A 21,869-nucleotide genomic window follows, 5' to 3' on the forward strand; every position below is an offset into this window, starting at 1 on the left:
TTGGTCCTAGCAGCTCTAAGCAACAGATTACAGGCCTGTCAATGGAAAGGTGTATATTTTTAGTTTTAGAGAAGTGCTTGAGGTTAGGGCATTACATTCCTGACGTAAGATCAGACAGCTAAGGATCTGCATAGACTGACAGCTTAACAACTCATTTAGGCACTCAAGTCTGATTTTGAAGTCTACAGCCAGACCATCAACCAGTAAACCACTCCCTTGCCACACCACTCTGCAGACAACCTTCCACTTTCAAATCTTACTATTTCAGCCTCATTTACGTTCTAATCTGCACTGCGTTACTTTTAAAGTATTTTGTCTGTCTATAACTACATATTATACCACATATCTGGACTATAATCTTCATCTTATGGACAATATGAATTATCCACTATCTTCGAAGCTGCCAATTTTCTCAACCATAATAAGTCGTGAATGGCCTGGTCAAGAGTTTCTGCGTTTCACCCCTGACACCAGACACTCTTCACACCCATGCAGTCTTCAGCTTCCTTGAACAGAATCTCAGAAGTTTGATTGAAATTGTGAAAACGCTAACGTAGACCGGTACCAAGCATGGCTTACTTACGTCATTAATAAAACCTTTTCCTATACATCAATGCCTTGTTAAACTGACAATCTGCAAAAGTGTTAGCACTGGACGCAGACAGAATTCGTACTTACTTTCTTTGTAAACTTCGCAGTTTTGATTTCCACAAATGCAGCACTGACAGCCTTTAGGTAACTGCGTTGGTTGTTGAAAGTGACTCTCCCTGAACCTTGGGGGTAAAATAGTAAGAGTGGAAAATACAAAAATTTACAGTGTATACATATCCAATTCAATACTGTAGTGAAGTCAACTCTTATTTTGTGACTAGGCCGGCCCAGTCTTCCATTAAAGTAATAACTGTACAACCAGACATAGGGTATCAATGTGACTAGAATTCAAATACCTTTCCAAGATTACACGAATAGAATTGAACAAGTTACTTACCTTTGGTAATGCCTTATCTGGTAGACACAATATGTAGCTGCAGACTACTTACCTTTGAATTTCCCTCAGGCATCAGACTGGATCCGGAGAATTTAGTGAACAGTAACCCTGTGTGCCATCAGGTGGTGCTGATCAGCTCCACGCCAGTCACTGGCATCATCTGCACCAGGTATGTTTCAGTTCCTATATAGGAGCCACCCCAGCATGCTGACGTCCATTTTAAACTTTCAACTTAAGTGCAGAGCCATAAAGAAACCAACTACTGGTGCGTCAATACGAAGGCCCTGAAAAGGGAGTCGAAGTGAAGTATCCATAAAAAAGAAGCTGTAGATCATGCTCCAAATAATTGTAGTTTATTCCAACACAGAGACCCCATCCAACACGTCCAACTGCCAGCTCTTCACAACTCCTCTGACCTCATCACCAACCCTCATAACATTCCAATCCAGCCCTAGTATTCTACTCTTCCCATTCTAAGTTCTTGCAATATACATGCATACTACACACCTCCCCTTTATAAATCGAAAGAACAAAAAAATTAACATGGATACAGGAATACTAAACAATGTGTTACATTAGCAGAAATTCACAGCACAATTAATCCCACACCAGTAGGAAGCAAATCTTAACGCAGAGTACGACCCATCTGGAGATGGTTTGCTTCTGCACTGCCCTACCTTTCTTTGCACGTACAGCCTTTAAAGGAGTTCATCATTGAGGTAGAACACCAATGTTTTTTGGGTCCAGGTAGTGGCATCTCCTCTTCCTTAGAAGGATGTGGGCATGCATAACAAAATAGAAAGGAGGCCCTAGTGCAAACAGCCACGGTCAGGATAGATGGAAAGGTTGGGCAGCTTAGATGACAATGCCTGCAGCTCACTCACCCTGTGGGCTGATTTAACGACCAGCAGGAAAGTTGTTTTCAAAGTGAGAAGGAAAGAGTTCGAGGCTCAAAAGGAGCCCACATCAGCAATGTCAAAACCAAATTCAGATCCAATGGGGGCATAATGAATGGGGATGGAGAAAAGATGTGCAAGGCCTTTGAGGAACCTGTGGCAGAAGGTTGAGCAGGGTCCAACAGACTGACTGCAGCATGTCACAAATTTCCTCTAAAAGGCATACTGTTTTGGTGGAGGGACGCCTGGCTGCCAAGATTAGACTACAGACTTTTGGAAGGTCAAAAGCCTTCAATCACCACACAAGGTGAAGACTGGACATGTTCTGGTGCAGAACCCTCCCTTACTACAACAGAAAATCCTCCCAAATGGGCAGTCTGATTGGAGGATCAATGGACATGCTAAGCAGCTCAGGATACCAGACTCTCGGGGCGCAGTCCAGAGCCACAAGGATTACTTGGGCCTAGTCATCCTTGATCTTATTGATAACTGGGCAAAAGTAGTATGGGTGGCAAGGCATCCAAGAGACCAGAGTTCCACTGGAGACAGTGTCTTGGATTGATTGTGCCACGGAAACTCCACAGCACATTACTGTAGACATTGCAGGTTTTCTGTGGCGGTGAACAGATCCAACCAAGGCTCTCTCCACAGCTGAAGGAAACTTGCAGCATCTCCGTATGGAGATGCAATTTATGATTCACTGGGCATTTTCAGTCCTGTTAATCTACTCTGGCGTTCAGAGATCTCACCAGATGTTGAACCACCAGGGACATGCCCTGCTGCTGTTCCAGCCAAGTGCAGAGTTTCTTGACCAAGGGTCCACGACCCCACCCTGCTTGTTGCAGCATCACATGGGGGTGGTGTCCCTGAACACCAACATCATCTTTCCCTTAATAGAAAGAAGGGCCTTCAATGACAGCCAGATCGCATAGAGCTCCAACATGTTGAGTCTGGATTGTGCTGGAGACCAGACATCTCTGATCTCCATCTCTCCCAGATGGCCACCCCACCCTGGGAGTGGCCCATCTATCACTAGTCACATGACCCAGTCGTGGCTGGTTAACTACTGATGTTAATCTAGCACTGTTCCCTCCGAGACCTGGAGCTTGGAGAGATTTCCCTCAATGCTACACCCACTGGAACTTCAGCCAGCATATGCGATCTGTTAGACCTGGCATCTTTTGGCATGTTTTCCCTGTCTTTTTGTCTTTTGACCTCCTGTTTTTATGATATGCTGGACTCTGATTTTGCTGGTTTGTGTCTGTGCACTTTGTCACTGCTGGTCAGGGATAATGTGCAAGTGCTCCCTACGTAAATTGTATTGGTGAATGGTTTATCCATGATTGGCATGTCTGATTTACTGGTAAGTACCTACTAAAGTGCACCAGAGGTGCTGAAGGCCTGTACGTTACTTACCTGTAACTGTTGTTCTCCAGTATTGGAAGCTTTCATAGATTCACATGCTTTAATACTTCCGTCGAGATGTGAGTCCCTGGTGGAATATACAACCTAGGCATGAAAATGTACATATACAATACATGGCCTAGGTTTCAATTTTATAAAATATGGCCAAACTCAAATTTGAACCAGATTGCCTCACTCCTTAGAACCTCCTCTGAGGAGCTGCCTTCCCTCAGATTTTCCAAGCATAGGTTCTGTAATAATGAAGAACACTGAGAAAAGAGAAGGTGAGCTCCCCCAGGGAGGCAGGTGGGTCGCTTGTGAATCTATGAAAGCTTCCAATACTGGAGAACTACTGTGACAGTTAAGTAACTTATTTCTTACTCCAGTATTGGAACTTTCATTGATTCACATGCTTGAGTAAGACTAGCAAGCAGTAATGAAAATGTCACTTACCCAGTGTACATCTGTTCGTGGCATCAGTCGCTGAGATTCACATGGTATGCATGAGCTCGCCATCTGGTGTTGGGTCGGAGTGTTACAAGTTGTTTTTCTTCGAAGAAGTGTTTTCGAGTCACGGGACCGAGTGACTCCACCTTCTGTGCTCATTGCGCATGGGCGTCGACTCCATCTTCGATTGTTTTCCCCGCAGAGGGTGAGGTAGGAGTTGTACTATAGTAATAGTGCCCGCGCAATGAAAAATGTAAGTATGTACCTATTAAAGGATTAAGTAATATATATACAAATGTACAAAATTGAAGGTAACTTCTGAACTGCTACAGGCTTCCGGGGAGGTGGGTGGGTCCATGTGAATCTCAGCGACTGATGCCACGAACAGATGTACACTGGGTAAGTGACATTTTCAGTTCGATGGCATCTGTCGCTGTAGATACACATGGTATGCATAGACTAGTAAGCAGTTAGTTCCCCATAAGCGGTGGTTTAGCCTGTAGGAGTAGAAGTTGTCTGAAATAGAGTTCTTAATACAGCTTGACCTACTGTAGCTTGTTGTGCGGATAGCACATCTATACAGTAGTGTTTGGTGAATGTGTGAGGCGTAGACCAAGTGGCTGCCTTACATATTTCTTGCATTGGGATGTTTCCTAAAAAGGCCATTGAAGCACCTTTTTTCCTTGTTGAATGTGCCCTGGGAGTAATGGGCAGTTGTTTTTTTGCTTTAAGGTAGCAGATTTGGATGCATTTAACTATCCATCTGGCTATACCTTGTTTTGATATTGGGTTACCTGCATGAGGTTTTTGGAATGCAATAAATAGCTGTTTCGTTTTTCTGATGTTCTTCGTTCTGTCAATGTAGTACATTAATGCTCTTTTGACATCTAATGTATGTAGTGCTCTTTCAGCCACAGAATCTGGCTGTGGGAAGAATACTGGTAGTTCTACCGTTTGATTTAGATGGAATGGAGAAATAACTTTTGGTAAAAATTTTGGATTAGGTCGTAGGACGACCTTATTTTTATGTATTTGTATAAAAGGCTCTTGTGTTGTGAACGCTTGAATTTCACTTACTCTTCTTAGAGATGTAATGGCGATGAGAAAGGCAACTTTCCAGGTGAGGAATTGTATTCCGCAAGAGTGCATGGGTTCGAAAGGTGGGCCCATGAGTCTTGTTAGAACCACGTTTAGGTTCCATGAAGGAACAGGTGGTGTTCTTGGTGGTATAATTCTTTTAAGCCCTTCTATGAATGCTTTGATAACTGGTATCCTATCCAAGGAAGTTGAATATGTAGTTTGCAGGTATGCAGATATTGCTGCAAGGTGTATTTTAATAGAAGAGAAGGCTAGCTTTGCTTTTGTAAATGGAGCAAGTAATTTACTATATGTTTTGGAGTTGCCTCTAGTGGTTGTATCTGATTATGATGGCAGTACCAAACAAATCTTTTCCACTTACTTGCGTAGCAGTGTCTAGTGGATGGCCTTCTGGCCTGCTTTATGACTTCCATACACTCTTGGCTAAGTTGTAAGTGTCCGAATTCTAGGATTTCAGGAGCCAGATTGCTAGATTCAGCGATGCTGGGTCCGGGTGTCTGATCTGTTGGTTGTGTTGCGTTAACAGATCTGGTTTGTTGGGCAGTTTGATGTGTGGTACTACAGACAGATCTAGCAGTGTTGTGTACCAGGGTTGTCTTGCCCACGTTGGTGCTATTAAAATGAGTTTGAGTTTGTTTTGACTCAATTTGTTTACTAGGTAAGGAAGGAGAGGGAGAGGAGGAAAAGCGTAAGCAAATATTCCTGACCAGTTCATCCATAGGGCATTGCCTTGGGATTGCTTGTGTGGGTATCTGGACGCGAAGTTTTGGCATTTTGCGTTCTCTTTTGTTGCAAATAAGTCTATTTGTGGTGTTCCCCAGAGTGTGAAGTAGGTGTTCAGAATTTGTGGGTGGATTTCCCATTCGTGGACTTGCTGGTGATCTCGAGAGAGATTGTCTGCCAGCTGATTCTGGATCCCCGGAATAAACTGTGCTATTAGACCAATTTGATGGTGGATTGCCCACTTCCATATTTTTTGAGCTAACAAGCTTAACTGCGTTGAATGTGTTCCTCCTTGTTTGTTTAGATAATACATCGTTGTCATGTTGTCTGTTTTGACAAGGATGTATTTGTGGGTTATGATTGGTTGGAAAGCTTTTAGTGCTTGAAAAACTGCTAATAATTCTAGATGATTTATATGCAGTTTTGTTTGATGTATGTTCCATTGTCCTCTTATGTTGTGTTGATTGAGATGTGCTCCCCACCCTGTCATGGAAGCATCTGTTGTTATTACGTACTGTGGCACTGGGTCTTGGAAAGGCCGCCCTATGTTTAAATTTATACTGTTCCACCATAGAAGCGATAGGTAAGTTTGGCGGTCTAGCAACACCAGATCTAGAAGGTGACCCTGTGCTTGAGACCACTGTGAGGCTAGGCACTGTTGTAAGGGCCTCATGTGCAGTCTTGCGTTTGGGACAATGGCTATGCATGAGGACATCATGCCTAGGAGCTGTAGTATTGTTCTTGCTTGTATTGTTTGGTTTGGAGACATGTGTTGAATGACCCTGTTGAAATTGTGGATCCTTTGTGGAGTTGGCGTTGCTACTCCTTTTGTCGTGTCTATTATGGCTCCTAGATATTGCTGTACTTTGCTTGGCAGAATGTTTGATTTTGCAAAGTTGACGGTGAACCCTAGATTGTAGAGGGTTTGTATGACTTGATTTGTGTGGTTTGAGCATTGTGTGAGCGAACTGGTTTTGATTAGCCAGTCGTCTAGATACGGGAACACATGTATTTGCTGCCTTCTGATGTGTGCAGCGACTACTGCTAGGCATTTTGTGAATACTCTTGGAGCGGTTGTTAAACCAAAAGGCAATACTTTGAATTGGTAATGTATTCCTTTGAATACAAACCTTAGATATTTCCTGTGTGATTGATGTATTGGTATATGGAAATATGCGTCCTTGAGGTCTAGGGTTGTCATGTAGTCGTGTTTTCTGAGCAATGGTAACACTTCTTGTAGTGTGACCATGTGAAAGTGGTCTGATTTGATGAATGTGTTTACTACCCTGAGGTCTAGAATTGGTCTCAGTGTTTCGTCCTTTTTTGGTATCAAGAAGTACAGTGAATAAACTCCTGTGTTTATTTGTGTGCTTGGTACTAATTCTATTGCATTTTTTTGCAGTAGTGCTTGAACTTCTATCTCTAGAAGCTGTGAATGGTATTTTGATAAATTTTGTGATTTTGGTGGTATGTCTGGAGGGAATTGCATGAATTCTATGCAATAACCATGTTGGATAATTGCTAGGACCCATGTGTCTGTAGTTATTTTGTCCCATGCTTCGTAATATTGATGTATCCTCCCCCCCACTGGTGTTGTGTGGGAGGGGTGAGTGACGTGTGAGTCACTGCTTGTTGGTAGTGGTTTTGGGGCTTTGAAATCTTCCTCTATTCCTAGGAAATTGCCCCCCTCTATACTGGCCCCGAAAACCTCCCCTGTACTGTCCCTGGTAGGTGGGCGGTGCGGACTGTGAGGTGCTAGCTTGTGTGGCCTGACCCCGAAACCCTCCTCTAAAAGGTGTTTTGCAGAAGGTGTTATAAGATCCTCTGCTCTGCGGGGAGTAGAGTGCGCCCATGGCCTTGGCAGTGTCAGTGTCCTTCTTGAGCTTTTCTATGGCTGTGTCGACCTCCGGACCGAACAGAAGTTTCTCGTTTACTGGCATGTTAAGCACTGCCTGCTGAATTTCTGGCTTGAATCCAGACGTTCTGAGCCATGCGTGCCTACGGATGGTAACCGACGTATTAATGGTTCTTGCGGCCGTGTCTGCTGCATCCATGGAGGAGCGTATTTGATTGTTGGAAATGTTTTGACCCTCCTCAACAACCTGTTTTGCTCTTTTTTGCAGATCTTTTGGGAGATGTTCAATGAGATGCTGCATCTCATCCCAGTGGGCTCTGTCGTATCGCGCTAGCAGCGCTTGTGAATTTGCGATGCGCCACTGGTTTGCTGCTTGGACAGCAACCCTCTTCCCGGCTGCATCGAACTTCCTACTTTCTTTATCTGGGGGAGGTGCATCCCCAGAAGTGTGTGAGTTTGCCCGTTTTCTGGCAGCCCCTACCACCACAGAGTCTGGTGGCAGCTGAGAGGTGATGAATACAGGGTCCGTAGGAGGCGCCTTATACTTTTTGTCCACCCTAGGCGTCACTGCCCTACTTTTAACTGGCTCCTTGAAAATGTCCTTTGCATGGCGTAGCATGCCTGGGAGCATCGGCAGGCTTTGGTAGGAGCTGTGGGTTGAGGAGAGGGTGTTAAATAAAAAATCATCCTCTACTTGTTCCGAGTGTAGTTCCACATTATGGAATAGTGCTGCTCTAGCCACCACTTGTGAGTAGGCTGTGCTGTCTTCCGGTGGTGATGGCCTAGTTGGGTATGTGTCTGGGCTGTTATCAGACACTGGTGCGTCGTACAAGTCCCACGCATCCTGATCTTGGTCATCGTGGCTCATGGCGGTGTGAGCTGGCGAATGTGACGGGGTGTAAGTTGGCGAAGCCGGAGTTACAGGTGGAGGCGAGGGAGGAGGTGTTACCTTTTGTGCTGTTTGTTGCTGAGGAGTAAACTGAAGCGTTCTCTTTCGTTTGACAGGTGGAAGGGTACTGATCTTCCCAGTCCCCTGCTGAATAAAGATACGCTTTTGCGTGTGATCCACGTCAGTGGATTGCAGTTCTTGTTCAAATCTATGTTTCTTCATTTGAGAAGACATAGAATGCTCTTCAGTGTAGGAGCCAGAACCAGGGTCTGATGTCGCTTTTTTCGGCTCCGAAAACCCTGTCGATTGTTTTTTCGGCTCCGAGGTAACCTTCCTCTTTTTCTGTGCCGAAAATTCTGGGCCTCTATGGTCTTCGGCGCCACTGTCTCGGCGTCGATCCGTGTCGACACCGAACTCTCGGTGTCGATGCTTCTGTTTAGCAGTCTCTCGGTCTCGAGGAGGCTGCGTGCCGGTGTCTCGACCGGAGTCGGACGATCTCGACACTGAATGGGCCTTTTTCGGTGCCGATTGTTGGTCACCGAGAATTTGGGTGGAGCCATGGCCGGTTGGCAGTGGCGTCCCCTGGGCCTTCTTTCCTTTTTTAAGGTTTGATCTCGACGTCTTACTCACAGTTCTTGTAGAGTGTAGCTCGTCGGAGTCTGAATCCTGGATGGAAAAGGATTCCTCCTGTTCCTCTTCTGTCTCGAACTGTCGACGCTCTTTTGGCGTGGACGCCATCTGCAGTCTTCTCGCTCGACGGTCGCGCAGAGTTTTTCGGGACCGGAACGCCCGACAGGCCTCACAGGATTCTTCGCTGTGCTCGGGTGACAGGCACAGATTACAGACCGAGTGTAGGTCCGTATAAGGATATTTGTTGTGGCATTCGGGGCAGAATCGAAACGGGGTCCGTTCCATCGGCGTTGTCCTCCACGCGGTCGGGCCGACTAGGCCCCGACGGGGTGCCGAAATCTACCCCGAAGGGCACCGAAGCGCTTCGATGTTCAACGCGTCGTCGTATGTGTGTATCTCTAACCGGATCGCAACGATACCGTCGAAAATCTTCCGTCTTCAGCTATCTTTCCGTTCCGAAACTCGGAGCGACAGGAACACGTCCGAACCCGATGGCGGAAAGAAAACAATCGAAGATGGAGTCGACGCCCATGCGCAATGAGCACAGAAGGTGGAGTCACTCGGTCCCGTGACTCGAAAACACTTCTTCGAAGAAAAACAACTTGTAACACTCCGACCCAACACCAGATGGCGAGCTCATGCATACCATGTGTATCTACAGCGACAGATGCCATCGAACCTAACATTTTCTGTATTGACAAACACTGTTAATCTCATAAGATATCGTTCGTTAAAACAGGTAAATGCAAAGCAATAAAAGTTAATCCTCTGAAACAAATGAATATGTATAAGAGGTACGTTAATATTAAACAGAAAATGTGATATCAGAAGCAGATGGTGGGAAAAAAACAGCTCACTTTATCGGAACAAATGCCTAAGGACTGCTTGACCCACCACTGCATCTCAAACCGCCTCAGCATCCAGACAGTAATGCTTCGTGATGGTGTGTCGTTCTCCACATCACTGCTCGTCAGACACCCCAGAGAATAGCGCACAGGAAGTAGACTGCCCTGGTAGAATGCTCTGGCGTCCAGGGGTCGACCAGCCCTTTGATGGCAAAAGGCTATTGCGCTTGAGATCCATCTAGAAATAGTGCATTTAGTAACAGGACGTCTTTTTCTGGGTGCACTAAATGCAAATAGTTGAGTTGATTTCCGGATCGAGGAGGTTAGCTGCAGATAAAATTTTACTTGAACACACTGTTTGACATCAAGGGAATGCAGTGATCTTTCTGCTCCAGTCTGAAGCTGTGGAAAGAAAGTCTTTAGCATCACTGGCTCATTAATATGGAAGTCTGACAGCACTTTGGGGATATACTTCGGGTTTGTCTGAAGGATGACGATTGTCAGCAAATCTCATGAAGGGTTCCTGCATGGTAAATGCTTGGATCTCTTACTCGACGAGCAGATATTCAAGCCAAGAAGAGTGCTACCTTCCAGGTGAGATACTTAATGTCTGGCTTATGACTAGGCTCGAACGGCTCCTTCATTAGTTGACCCAGGACTATTTAGCTGCCAAGCTAGAGGCGGTACTCGGACTGGAGGAAAAGATTGGAACAGACCTTTCATGAACTGTTTGATAAGACTATAAGACCAGAGGGATGGTCCTTTAGAAAGCAGTCTATCTGGAGATAGCGGCCAGGTGAACTTTAATAGATGCATGCATGAGACCAGAGCGCGCGCACCAGATTAAGATACGGTAAAATCTGCTCTGGAGCAGATATAAGCAGGTGAATGCCATTAGGAACACACCATAAACAAAATAGTTTCCATTTCAATTTGTACGTTTTACTAGTGCTATCAGCACGTGCTTTAGCTAAAATTATTTTGCAGTCATTAGGAATATTCAAATGGCTGAACTAAGGAGCACATAATCTGAGAGACTTGGGATCTGGATGCCTCACTTGGCCCTGGCTGATGGTTAGTAGCTCTGACATAGGTGCTAACCTGATGGGAGGACACAAGGACAGCAACGGAAGTTCTGTATACGACGGTTGACGTGGCCAGGCTGGAGCAATTAGGATTATCTGGAAGGGTTCAGATTTGATCTTGCTGATTACCCGCAGAAGTAGCGGAGGAAAATCGTAAGCATAAATCCCTGACCATGCTATCGAAAGGGCATTTTCCAAAGACCAATGTTGGTGATACCAGCTTGCTTAAACCGGCATTTCGAGTTCCGGGACGTCGCGAACAGGTCCAGATTTGGTTTTCCCCCACCTGAGAAATATCGCATCCAGCGTCCTAATTCACCTACCACTTGTGGGAAGATGTGCTGAGGCTGCTTAGTGAGTCTGCTGTGGTGTTGCTCACTCCTGGAAGATGTTCTGCTCGTATGTGCACTGAATGTTGAATGCAACAGGTCCAAATGGTTTGAGCTTCGGCAGCAGATGGCCGAGTCCCTCCTTGCTTGTTGATGTAGTGCATGGTGGTCATATTGTCCTTTTGGACAAGCACCGATGAGACTTGGATTCTTGGCAGAAAAGCCTGCAATGCCAGGTAAACAGCTCTGAGCTCTAGGTGGCTGATGTGAAGAGTAGCATGAGGGGGGCCCACCTGCCACTCACTTGATCCTGAAGACAAGCACCCCATCCATCCATCGAAGCATTCGTTAGCGTAAGTGAAGGGACTTGAGCTAAGAATCCTAAACCCTTGGAAATGTTTGTCAGTGCTGACCACCAATGAGGGAGTTGACGATCATTGGTTATCTGTAGGACGTCCCCGAAGGAACCTTGCGTCTGTTTCCACTGTGTCAATCTCTTCTTGTAGGGGGCACATCCGAAGGCAACAGTGGGGAAGTAGATTGATACAGGAGGATATCATCTCCAGTAACAATTTGAACTTTCGAACTGAAAGAAACTCATTTCTGAATTGTATTTGCTAGGGTAACGAGTTTGCGTTGTCGTTAATCCGCTGGGAACGCCTTTGCTTGAGTCGTGTCCGGTATAGCTCCCAGGAAAACTATTCTGGTAGGCTGAAGATGGGACGTCTCAATTGAGAGTGAGACCTAGTTGTTGGAATAGGCGTAACGTGGTCGAGAGAGTTGTGTGGAGCGTGGATGTCAACAGCCTTCAGTAACCAGTCATCCAGATATGGGAATATCTGGTGTTTGAAGCACCTCAGATACGCTGCAACAGGGGCTAAGCATTGTGAAAATTTCCTTTGTATGAAGTGAATGGGTATGTGGAAGTAGGTGTCCTGCTGATCTAGGGAAGCCGTGAAATCCCCTCTTATGAAGTTGCAAGACATCCTTCAATGTCAACATGTGGAAGGATTGCCTCTTTAGATTTGTTGAGCTACCTCAGCTCCAGGATGGGTTTCCACAAACGAGATTTCTTCCTGATGAGGAAGAAGCGAGAATAGAAACTGCTTCGTTTTTTTAAAATAAAGGCACTACCTCTATCACCTCTTTGGATAACATGACATCTATTTCCAGAAGAAGATACAGATGTTGACATGCCCGGGAAGGCAGAGTCTCGGGGGCATGCAAGTGAACTCTAGCAGATCATAAGTTATGTCCAGAACCCACTTGTTGGTTGTGATCGGACACCAACGTTGCAGGTGATGTGTCCAAGAAGGAGGAGGTAGCCAGCCCTTTGAGGCGGTCATTGCCTGCGGGAGGTGTCCTTAGATTGTCTCCCAGACTTTCCTCTAGGAGGTCGTCTTTTGAATGCCGCCGCCGGAGGTTATCTCCGATGGTACTGGGGTCTGGAAGATTGGTATTGAGAGGAATAAGTTGGGTACGTGAATCATTGGTAACCACCTCAAAAAGAGTGGCCTCTACCCCTGGCTCCTCGAAAGGGTGTGTGCTTATTCTGCAGTTATCCTAAAGACCTGGAAGTATCTGTTTTGATTGCTTGAAGAGCATTGTCCACATGTTTACCAAAAACATCTTGCCTGTCATAAGGGAGGTCAGGGATCTTTGTTTGGACATCCTGTCTAAAATTTGTGGCTTTAGGCCACTCTTGGCACCTTAAGACAGCTGAACCAGCCAGTAGCCGAAACACCATAGCATCAATGTTTAAAGCGCAGTCAACCTTTGCAGACTTGCGTTGACTTTCAATGAGAATCTCGCTTTTGACTTGCTGGAATCCGGAAGATCGACAGTGCAAAATCTGACCATAGCTGCCTGTTATATCTGCCCAGGAGCACCAGGGAATTTGCAGCACGGACTCCAATGGCAGACATGGAAGAAAATCATTCCCATGTTGTCAAGGCGCCTACCATCCTTGTCTGGAGGTGCAGATAGAGGTGCTGAAAGTTTTCTAGAGCGTCACTGGGCAGTCTGAGAAACCACTGAATCTTTTTTGATGGCCCACCAGGCAAGCAGGGGCGTCCTGTCGCGTCATATTTCTTGTCCAGCTTTGGCAATACCACTGGCACTGTCGCAGGGTTCTGCATAACTTAATCCCCGTTTCCAACCATGATCTATAATAGGGAATGCTCTGACTACTTTCCTATGCGGCTCTTTAAAGTCATAAGAAGCAATCCTGCTGAGTGGATGTCATTTGGAGCTCAACACGCAGCCTCTTTTTCTAATAGATTATGAAAAGATCCAATTATCCTCTGGAGGGGATTCAACTGTAGTTGGCTCCAGTGAAGGGATGCAGGGAGTACATGATCATCCCATTCATCCTGCTCTGAGAAAACTTCTCCATCAGCCACTTAGTCTGACGAGGCTTGGGGACTCTGGAGCAAGAAGAGGAATTTGCTGCGCAGCAGGAAGAACTGATAGAGGTACCAGAGTACATGGTGCAGTAACCACTAGTGTAGGATCTTTTGCCGACTGAGGATGGAAGTGCTCCCTATAATCCGTCAGCATGGCCTGTAGGTCAGAAACCAGACCAGAAGGCAAGCACACCATTCCTTGCTGTGGGACAGGATCATAATAGGAGTCATCATCAGAGTACTCCTGACATTTAACATGCAACTGGTATGGACTCCTGGCTACTCCAAACAATGCGTCCTGATCTGATTCATCATAGTCGCCATCTACAAAACGAGATGGCAAAAAGTCTTCACCCCTTGCTTGGTGATGTGACAATGTCATGAGTCTTGGAAAGCCGAGAGGAGTATACTCCGCAGATTGATATAATGGCAATGTTAATGGTCTGTCACTTTGCTGGAAAAATTTTGACTATCAACCAGAAAAAACCTGTTGTCGATGATCGTAGTCACTGGAAACACTGTCGATGACCATAGTACTGTTGACACGGGCATCGACTGAAGCGCCAGATGGATGTGTCGTCGAGGGCATAGTCTGAGGCACAGTCGACAGGAGCATCGTCGTGAGGTCAATCGTCAGGAGTGTCGACAAGAATAGCGTTGATGAAATGGGGCGTCCCGTCAACTAGGATGATAGTGTAGTTTGAGGATCCTGCAGTCAACATTGAAAGAGTGACTACAACCGGCATCACTGATTAAATAGTCAGAGTACCATCGACAACGGCACAGTCGACTGTGCTGAACATGGTTTCTTGAACTTGTGGAGAACCTTAGGAGGTGGAGTAGCCGGTTCAGAAAGTCTTAAGATTTTTAAGCATTGTGTGCCTGTTTTTTTCCTCTGTAGAGAGATGACTTTTAGAAGATGACCCAGCTGATTTCTGTGCCGTTATCTTAGGTGGCTCTTGAATATCCAAGCCCTCCTGCTTTCTTTTAACAGGTGTTTTAGGAGCAGAAATAGAGGCGGCGCTATCCTCAGAGGCTAAGTGTCCAGTCTTACCTCTCTGAAGCCACAACAGAAGAAGACCCTTTGTCTTTCAAAGTCCTTGTAGAGAATCTACATACTTTGCAGTCCTTTTTTTATGGCTGGGATATCAGCAGTAAATGCATTCCTCATGTGGATCATCCACATATAATCTTTTCTTCAAGCAAGAGGCACAGGTTCTAAAAAGGCATTCCTTGGTGTCTGACACAGCAGACAGTTTCAAGCACCAGAGAAGAAAAGAAATGTCCCAAAATGAAGTAGTAGAGCTTCTGAGAGATTGAGCAGAGCTCAAAGGAGACTCATCAGCACAATGTGCGGTGGAAAATCGGAGGAAGGCAGCTCCTCACAGGAGGTTCTAAGGGGTGAGGCAATCTGATGGGTTCAAATTTGAGTTTGGGTCTATTTTACAAAATGACCGATAGATTATTATATTGAGGCCTAGGCCATGTACTGTATATGTACATTTTCAGGCCTAGGTTGTATATTCCACCAGGGACTTCCATCTCGACGATGGTGAAGTATTCAAGCATATGAATCTATGAAAATTCCAAAACTGTAGTAAATCAAATGCTACTAGTGGGCCTGCAGCACTGATTGTGCCACCCACATGAGTAACCCTGTGAACAGGTCACAGCCCAACCACTGCAGTGTGTGCAGTTTTAAACTGTCAATTCGACCTGCCAATTGTACCCACTTGCCAGGCCCAACCCTTCCCTTTAACTACATGTGAGGCACCCCTAATGCAGGCCCTAGGCAGCCCCTGTCACGACTCACGTGCTGCTTGCGCCTGGAGTTTGCAGATCTTGAGGCGTGGATCTTGAGGGTTCGACTTTGGCCCAAAAAGGGGCGACTCTTTCTGGTAGCCACGGTGCTGTAGGCGAGGAAACGCCAAGGACAGACCGTGACCGTGAGAAAGTAGCGCCAGAGGGAAAAAAAACCTTCAGAAGAAGAGGAAAAACCTCCCAGAAGATTCGCAGGGGATTCCTGGAACAAGAACAGAGGAACAGGAATCAAAGGAACTGACGTAACTCAGAAATGGCGAAATCCAGAGCCAAGGGCTAGGAAATCAGGAGCGAGGACACTAACTGGAACAGAGAGTGTTGCAGCGCAAAGAGGAAAAGAAAAACCACCCTTAAATACCATAAAACAGGAAGTGACCCACAGGAAGAAAAAGGACACCATCTTGAATAGGGAAAAGTAGATAGAATAGACTGGAGCAGAAACCATAGAGAATAGGGAAGGAGGAATGCTGGGAAGACAGAGGTAACCTGGGAAGGGGAAAAGACATAAAGGACAGAGGAGAAAACAGACCCAAAAAGGAAGAAAGACAGAAAAGAAGAAAAAGGAGCCCCAAACAGGTAAGAGGGGTCAGGAGACCCCAACAAGACGGAGGGAGAGCGCAGCGCGAGGCCCCTAGTAAGTCCTGGGGCCTCACAGGGTGCAAGAAAGGCTCGGGGCGCGCCGCGTCTTAGAGACGCGAAGCGCGGCCCGAGCCGAACGCTCGGCGCGACAGCCCCCCCCCCCCTTTAAAAGGCAGAATAAGGTATAAGTAGTGGACCCAAAACCCCCAATCATTTAGAACACTTCGGGATCACGAGGAACCTCTGCCAAGGAGAAAAGCTGAAGAAATGGAGGAAGAGTACTGCCCCTTTGCTGCGTGTGCACTGCTGGGTTGGCCTGCAGTTGCTGCTTCTGCATTAAAGAGGACAAAAAGATTGGACTTTGCTGTGTATCCTGCTTGTGAAGTTTCCCCAAGGGCTTGGAGTAGTGTTTGCCTCCTGTTGGAAGTATCAGGGATATCAAAGAATTCAGCTTCATCTGTCTACAGCACTGGGAACTGTTGTGCTGGAACAGAAGAAAAACCATGTGACGCTGTCAATGACCTCTACTGTACCGTGACCTGGCGAGGCCACACAGCCGTGCCTCATGCTGCACTGCAACCCTAGTCACACTGACCCCACCACCTGACACCATCACCGAGCCACTGCTTGCACCGTGACCGATGGGCCAACCACTCTGCATTGCCTTGCGCACACCACAGCATTCGCATCCGACACTGCTGCCACCAACACCGCCTGCACTGTGGCCTGTGAACACAGCTTGTTAAGTGCATGATGCACCTTCCTGTCCCACACCGCAGCCCTGGTCCACAGACGCCAGCACCATCAACTTGTGTGTCGGCTGTTTGTACCACGACCCGTGGTTGCCACATGGACCCTTCAGCAACCCTGCTGCCTGCACCATGGCCTGGATACACTGCATGTCGCACTGCCTCGCTTCACACTGCAGCTTCTGTCTCACCGATGCAGCAGGACAGTCACCGAGCTGCTGCCTGCACCGTGACCTGTGGGCACTGCACGTCACACTGCCCCTGCTTTGCACCACAGCCTGAACTCCATCCACCACAGAGCCGACTCATCAGCCCAGAGTTCGATCTGCAATGCGTGTGTCTTCAAGGGACCAACAACCCCCCACACTGACCTCCGGAACCGCCACCGCCCTTCAGATCTCATTGCGAGGATCACAATGCCCTATATTTCGAAGGTACTGTTTGCAGGTCTTCCCGACACCATAGCTGGACTGAACTGTTGGATTCGTTGTTCATGATGCTGTGATAGTCTCAAACAAAGCTATCAACTTCAAGGAACTATATTTTTAAGTTAATTCTTGAAAAAATAATATCTTTATTACTGTATGTTGGATTTCTCTGGTTTGTCTTGTTTTACACAGATAAATATTGGCTATTTCTAAAACTGGTGGTGTCCTTTCATAGTGTTTTCGCTGTATTATTGTGTGTTATGTGCAAATGCTTTACACATTGCTTCTGAGGTAAGCCTGCCTGCTTGTGCCAAGCTACCTCGGGGATAAGCAATGGTTATCTGAGCTGGGTATCTCCCTTAACCTGACTATAGTGAGGGTCCCTACTTGGACAGGATGCAAACAGACTGTCAATTAGAGTCCCCATTTCTAACACCATCTAGCATGTGTCACCAGCAGGATGCAGAAGGCCCAGTAGCCTGTGTCATTCTCACTGAAATCCAGGATAGAAACTGAAACAACCTGAATATCCTGGACTCGCTGCTCAGGAGGCTAAACCCGAAATTATACCCAGCACAGCTCTGATGAAAGTCAGAGAGGGAATCAGATGGGACCTTGGCACAGTTAAGAGTAAATGCAGGAGGTCTGCCATAGTCTGGAGGTAGGAGACAGCCTGGAACGAGCCAGACTTCAGCCACTCATGATAGTGGAAGACTGCCTAGGATGGTGGCATGGATGGAGAGGTAGTCTCGAAGGGGAGGAAGGGGCCCCTTCAGATTATCTGCAAAACTCACCTGCCTGACATGGATTGCCAGTGGGTCAGACAATGGCAAATCCTTCCTTCAACTGTCCCATTGGCAACAACCTAAATACAGCCCAGGCCTCCTCAAGGACCTGTGGCAGCACTTTAGCAACTATATCCCACAGCAGGTGGGAACAGCAGCCCTGAAGGCATGTGGTGTTTCAATGCAAGGCTGGGGGAAAAAGACATCTTCCCACTAAGTCCAACCTTTTGGTTTCCTTATCAAAGGGTGTAGAAGGGAATGCGCCCTGGGAGGCTCAGGCTTGGATAACCAAGTGCTCAGGGGTGGGGTGTAGTCAGAAAAGTTGGGTCCCCTGAAAAGACTGTGGCGGGCAATTATCCTGTTCGCAGTAGCCCCTGTGCTGGGTTTGGGCTTGGCACGCTGTAGGACATCTGTGAGACTCCTTAAACAGGAGCTTGAGTTCAGAGATGGAAGATCCTGGTTGTAAGCACCTGACTGGCGATTTGTCCTGACAGCCACCAAAGTTAACTCAAGGTCCAGGACCTCAGCTGCCCTCCTCCCCACCAAGGTATAGGAAGCTCCCATAGCCACAGTAAGGGGAGTAAGCATGCCATTATCTAGAGAAGTACTCACTATGTTGGTTTCACCCACGTCTTTGCCAGTCCATAGGTTAACCCTGAAGCTGGTATTCTAAAGGGTCCAGGGACCTATCCCATTTATCCCTGTAACTTTGCCTATAAGAAAGGTGCTCAGGTTCTGACTTAGGACCCAAGGCTCCTGCCAGCATCTGCATCTGGCTCAGTGTTAGAATCCGATTAAAATGGGGGGGGGGGATGCGGCTGCCCATGGGTGTGGATGGCGCTGGGAGCATCGGCTGGAGTGGTACAACAGAGGACGTCTGGATCCAGGGCTGAATCCTTGGGAGCCCCTCTGCACCAGGGACAATGCCACTGGCCCCCCTTGCAACTGAGGTGCCAGAAGGTGCTACAGCAGTGTCCTGCTGCCCAATAATGAGGGTCATGAGCTTGTAAAATTCAGTTGCTCCAGCTCCCAGAAACTCTGGAAGGCACCATCTGCTTAGGCTCTGCAGAGCAAAGACTAGAACACTGCTGCTTTCTGATCAGCCAACGAACGAGGAGAATATGAACACTTCGACTTCTTGTGCCTCGACTTACTTGCTCACCCCAAAAGACTGAGTTCGATGAAGACAATGGGGGACTCTGCAACCGATCCTGGGACCTTCCTCTTAAGCAAGACCGACTTGCAGAGTCTAGCATTGGGCTGCCATCAGCCTCAGGACTGCTCCCTCAAAGCCTTCGGATGCATGTCTTCAGATGCTGAGCATGACTGGGTTGTGGTCGCACGAGAGGCACCAAAGACACAAGGTGGGGGTGGATCTGTCACAGATCTCACCCAATGACAAGCACTGCAAGACTTGAACCTGGTCTTCCTCAATGACATCCGATGCACCAGCAGTTGAAAACTCAATCGCCACCAAACTTTCGGAGGAAAAAAAGCCAGTCAAAAAATGACTAAGGGGTAGCTCTCTTCAGATCAGCGCTTGCTGCACAAAAAGGAAAAAAACGAGAAAAAAAGAAAAAACAGCACACTGGGGTGGCGCCTATATAGGAACTGCAACATATCTGGCATGGACAATGCCGACAAACACTGATTTAGACACCACCTGCCTGTATGCAAGGGTATTGCTCACAAAATTCTCCAGATCACCTGATGCCTGTAACCTAAAAAAAGGTAAGGAATCTGGAACTAATAATCAACTTACAATGTATTCCCTCTGGCTGCAATAGTACAGACCATGCTCTTCATGATGAATTTCTATAAAACAGACTAGTGTGACTTGCTGGAGGAGCTTTTATTAACTCTAAACAGCCAGTAGCATTTCAGCGCATTTTCTAGTAGGCCGAGGTTCACTTGATCAGTTATATGCCAGACACGCAGGTATGACTGGCTCGTGCCAGCCTGGCATCCTTTGAGAGCTGCCAGGTTACAGTGCAAACGTCTTTCATCTGTTAGTTAATACATCACATGCACTCCCAAGTAATTGAGGGTGGGTGGCACTGGGTAACCCCCAGTAAACTTCTGACGCACATTTGACCATAGTGATCCTTGACATCTCTCAACTTTCCCAAAGACCCCAAAAACATGCTGCCCATCTATTAAGCACTATAAAATAACTAAACAAGCACTACACAACTTTGCTTTTAGCAAACAGGAAATTACTAACCTTTAACTGCTCAATTAGCACAAAAAAAAATAACTCAAGAAATCTCTGGACATTTAACATGCCATTAGCTATTAACCGAAGGTAAAATGTGTCGCATGCCATGTAAGCTAAAAAACAAGCCCTGATCAGGTACAAAGGAATTCGGTAGGTGTCAATTATTTAGACTCATTCCATATGCAATGATAGAGGGGCTGTCACCTCTAGAAGTATACAGAATCTTTAGCCAATCTAACGTGTTCAAAGTAAAAAGTGAAAGGAGGAGTCCTGTTGTCCCCCTTTAAAGGTTCATATTACATTATGGGTATAACATTCTAGAAATAATAGCTAACCTCCCCAATCAAAACCACTTGAGCTGCCTACAAATGTCCAAATTCACTGGAATAAAGAACGCTGTATTGAGGGCCACCACATCAATAGATAAACACGCAGATGGACTAATATCAAACTGCCATGACCAGTTTCGATAAACTGGAACTAACCCTTCCAAAATCATTGTTAAATTTTTTTTATCACTGTTCAAGGAAGAGAATCTAGAACTTACCAATTGGATACTTGTGCTTGTCTGTGTCGATACCAGCATACACTACTCCTCCAAAGAGATCGTTCATGATAGCAGCTAGTGCCTCTGCGTTCAACATGCCATGCAGAGCACCCACAAACACAGTCTTGCTAGGATCCAATCGCTGAGATGGGCTTCGCACAAAGTTACTATCCGCCAAGACCCAGGGGATTACCTGCACCTGCAAACCGAAAACAAAGATGCATAGTGGTAACTATCTAGATCCCATGTTGAAATCTTGACAGCTCAGTCACATACCCTAGTGGGCCAGTGTATGCCCCGAGGGGGGGCCCAGTCCTCACTGTGCCACTGGATTCAAGCTAGCCTGGCTGAAGAGGGGGTGATGCTCGAAACCAGTCCCAGGATGTGTTTCCAGTCCAGGGAGGGCCTGGCAGTTCAGGCTGGACTGTTTCCATGGGGCACATGGTCATAACTGATTTGCATACAGCCGAGTCAAAACGGGGGTGGCATAGTGAGCAAAGAAAAAAAAAAAGATTCAACCCAGATCTGTGACGGGTGTGCTTGAAAAGTTTCCGCACTGTCCATCCTCGTGTTGTGTTGCTAGCTCAGTCACATGGGTCATGGACCCTGCACAGAAAATTCTGCTAACACTAAGCTATATTCAGGTTAGGTGGCTAGACCAGCCTGTCCAAAGGGGGTGCCAACCTCACATTTTGTCCGCCAGAAAAAATATAGCGGTCATAACAAAAGGCTTTATAAAAAAAAAAAAATGTAAGTCTAAAGTTCATGAACACTCAAGAGGGATTGGTCACATTAGCCAACAGGTATATAAATTCTCCAAACTCTCAATCTATTTAACTGCAGTTTCAAAACGATTCGATATCGAAACGTTTAATTTTAACATGTCTAGGACCAGATATTCTGCAACTGAGCAGTTAGTCAAGGATGTGGAAATACACTTTACCTCTTTACAACGCATCCGGCGGCTCGACATCTTGAAATAGTGCTCACTTAAGCCATCCTGGCTAAGGAGGTCTTGAGTGCAGGCCTGCAGAAGAGCCCGAACAGACTTCTCAGATTCAAACACCAAATACACATAGCCTGTGCAAAGAAAGCACCGATTAGTCCAAAATACCATTAATAATCAAAGTAACTCACTAAATTATACA

At 46.5% G+C, this 21,869-nt stretch overlaps 1 protein-coding gene across 4 annotated transcripts in view; it reads right to left on the reverse strand.

Annotated features, from left to right (window-relative positions):
• Positions 1-21,869, reverse strand: part of CPEB1 (cytoplasmic polyadenylation element binding protein 1) — a 376,131-nt gene that overhangs the window by 37,484 nt on the left and 316,778 nt on the right. For all 4 annotated transcript variants that reach the window (XM_069222313.1, XM_069222312.1, XM_069222314.1 and 1 more), the window contains 3 exons: positions 21,665-21,801; positions 20,722-20,920; positions 679-773 (listed from right to left, as the gene is read on the reverse strand). In XM_069222313.1, coding sequence (XP_069078414.1) covers positions 679-773; positions 20,722-20,920; positions 21,665-21,801 — 431 coding nt within the window. The remainder of the gene's footprint in view (positions 1-678; positions 774-20,721; positions 20,921-21,664; positions 21,802-21,869) is intronic.

The sequence above is a fragment of the Pleurodeles waltl genome, chromosome 3_1 (genome assembly GCF_031143425.1).
Source record: "Pleurodeles waltl isolate 20211129_DDA chromosome 3_1, aPleWal1.hap1.20221129, whole genome shotgun sequence".
NCBI lineage: Eukaryota > Metazoa > Chordata > Amphibia > Caudata > Salamandridae > Pleurodeles > Pleurodeles waltl.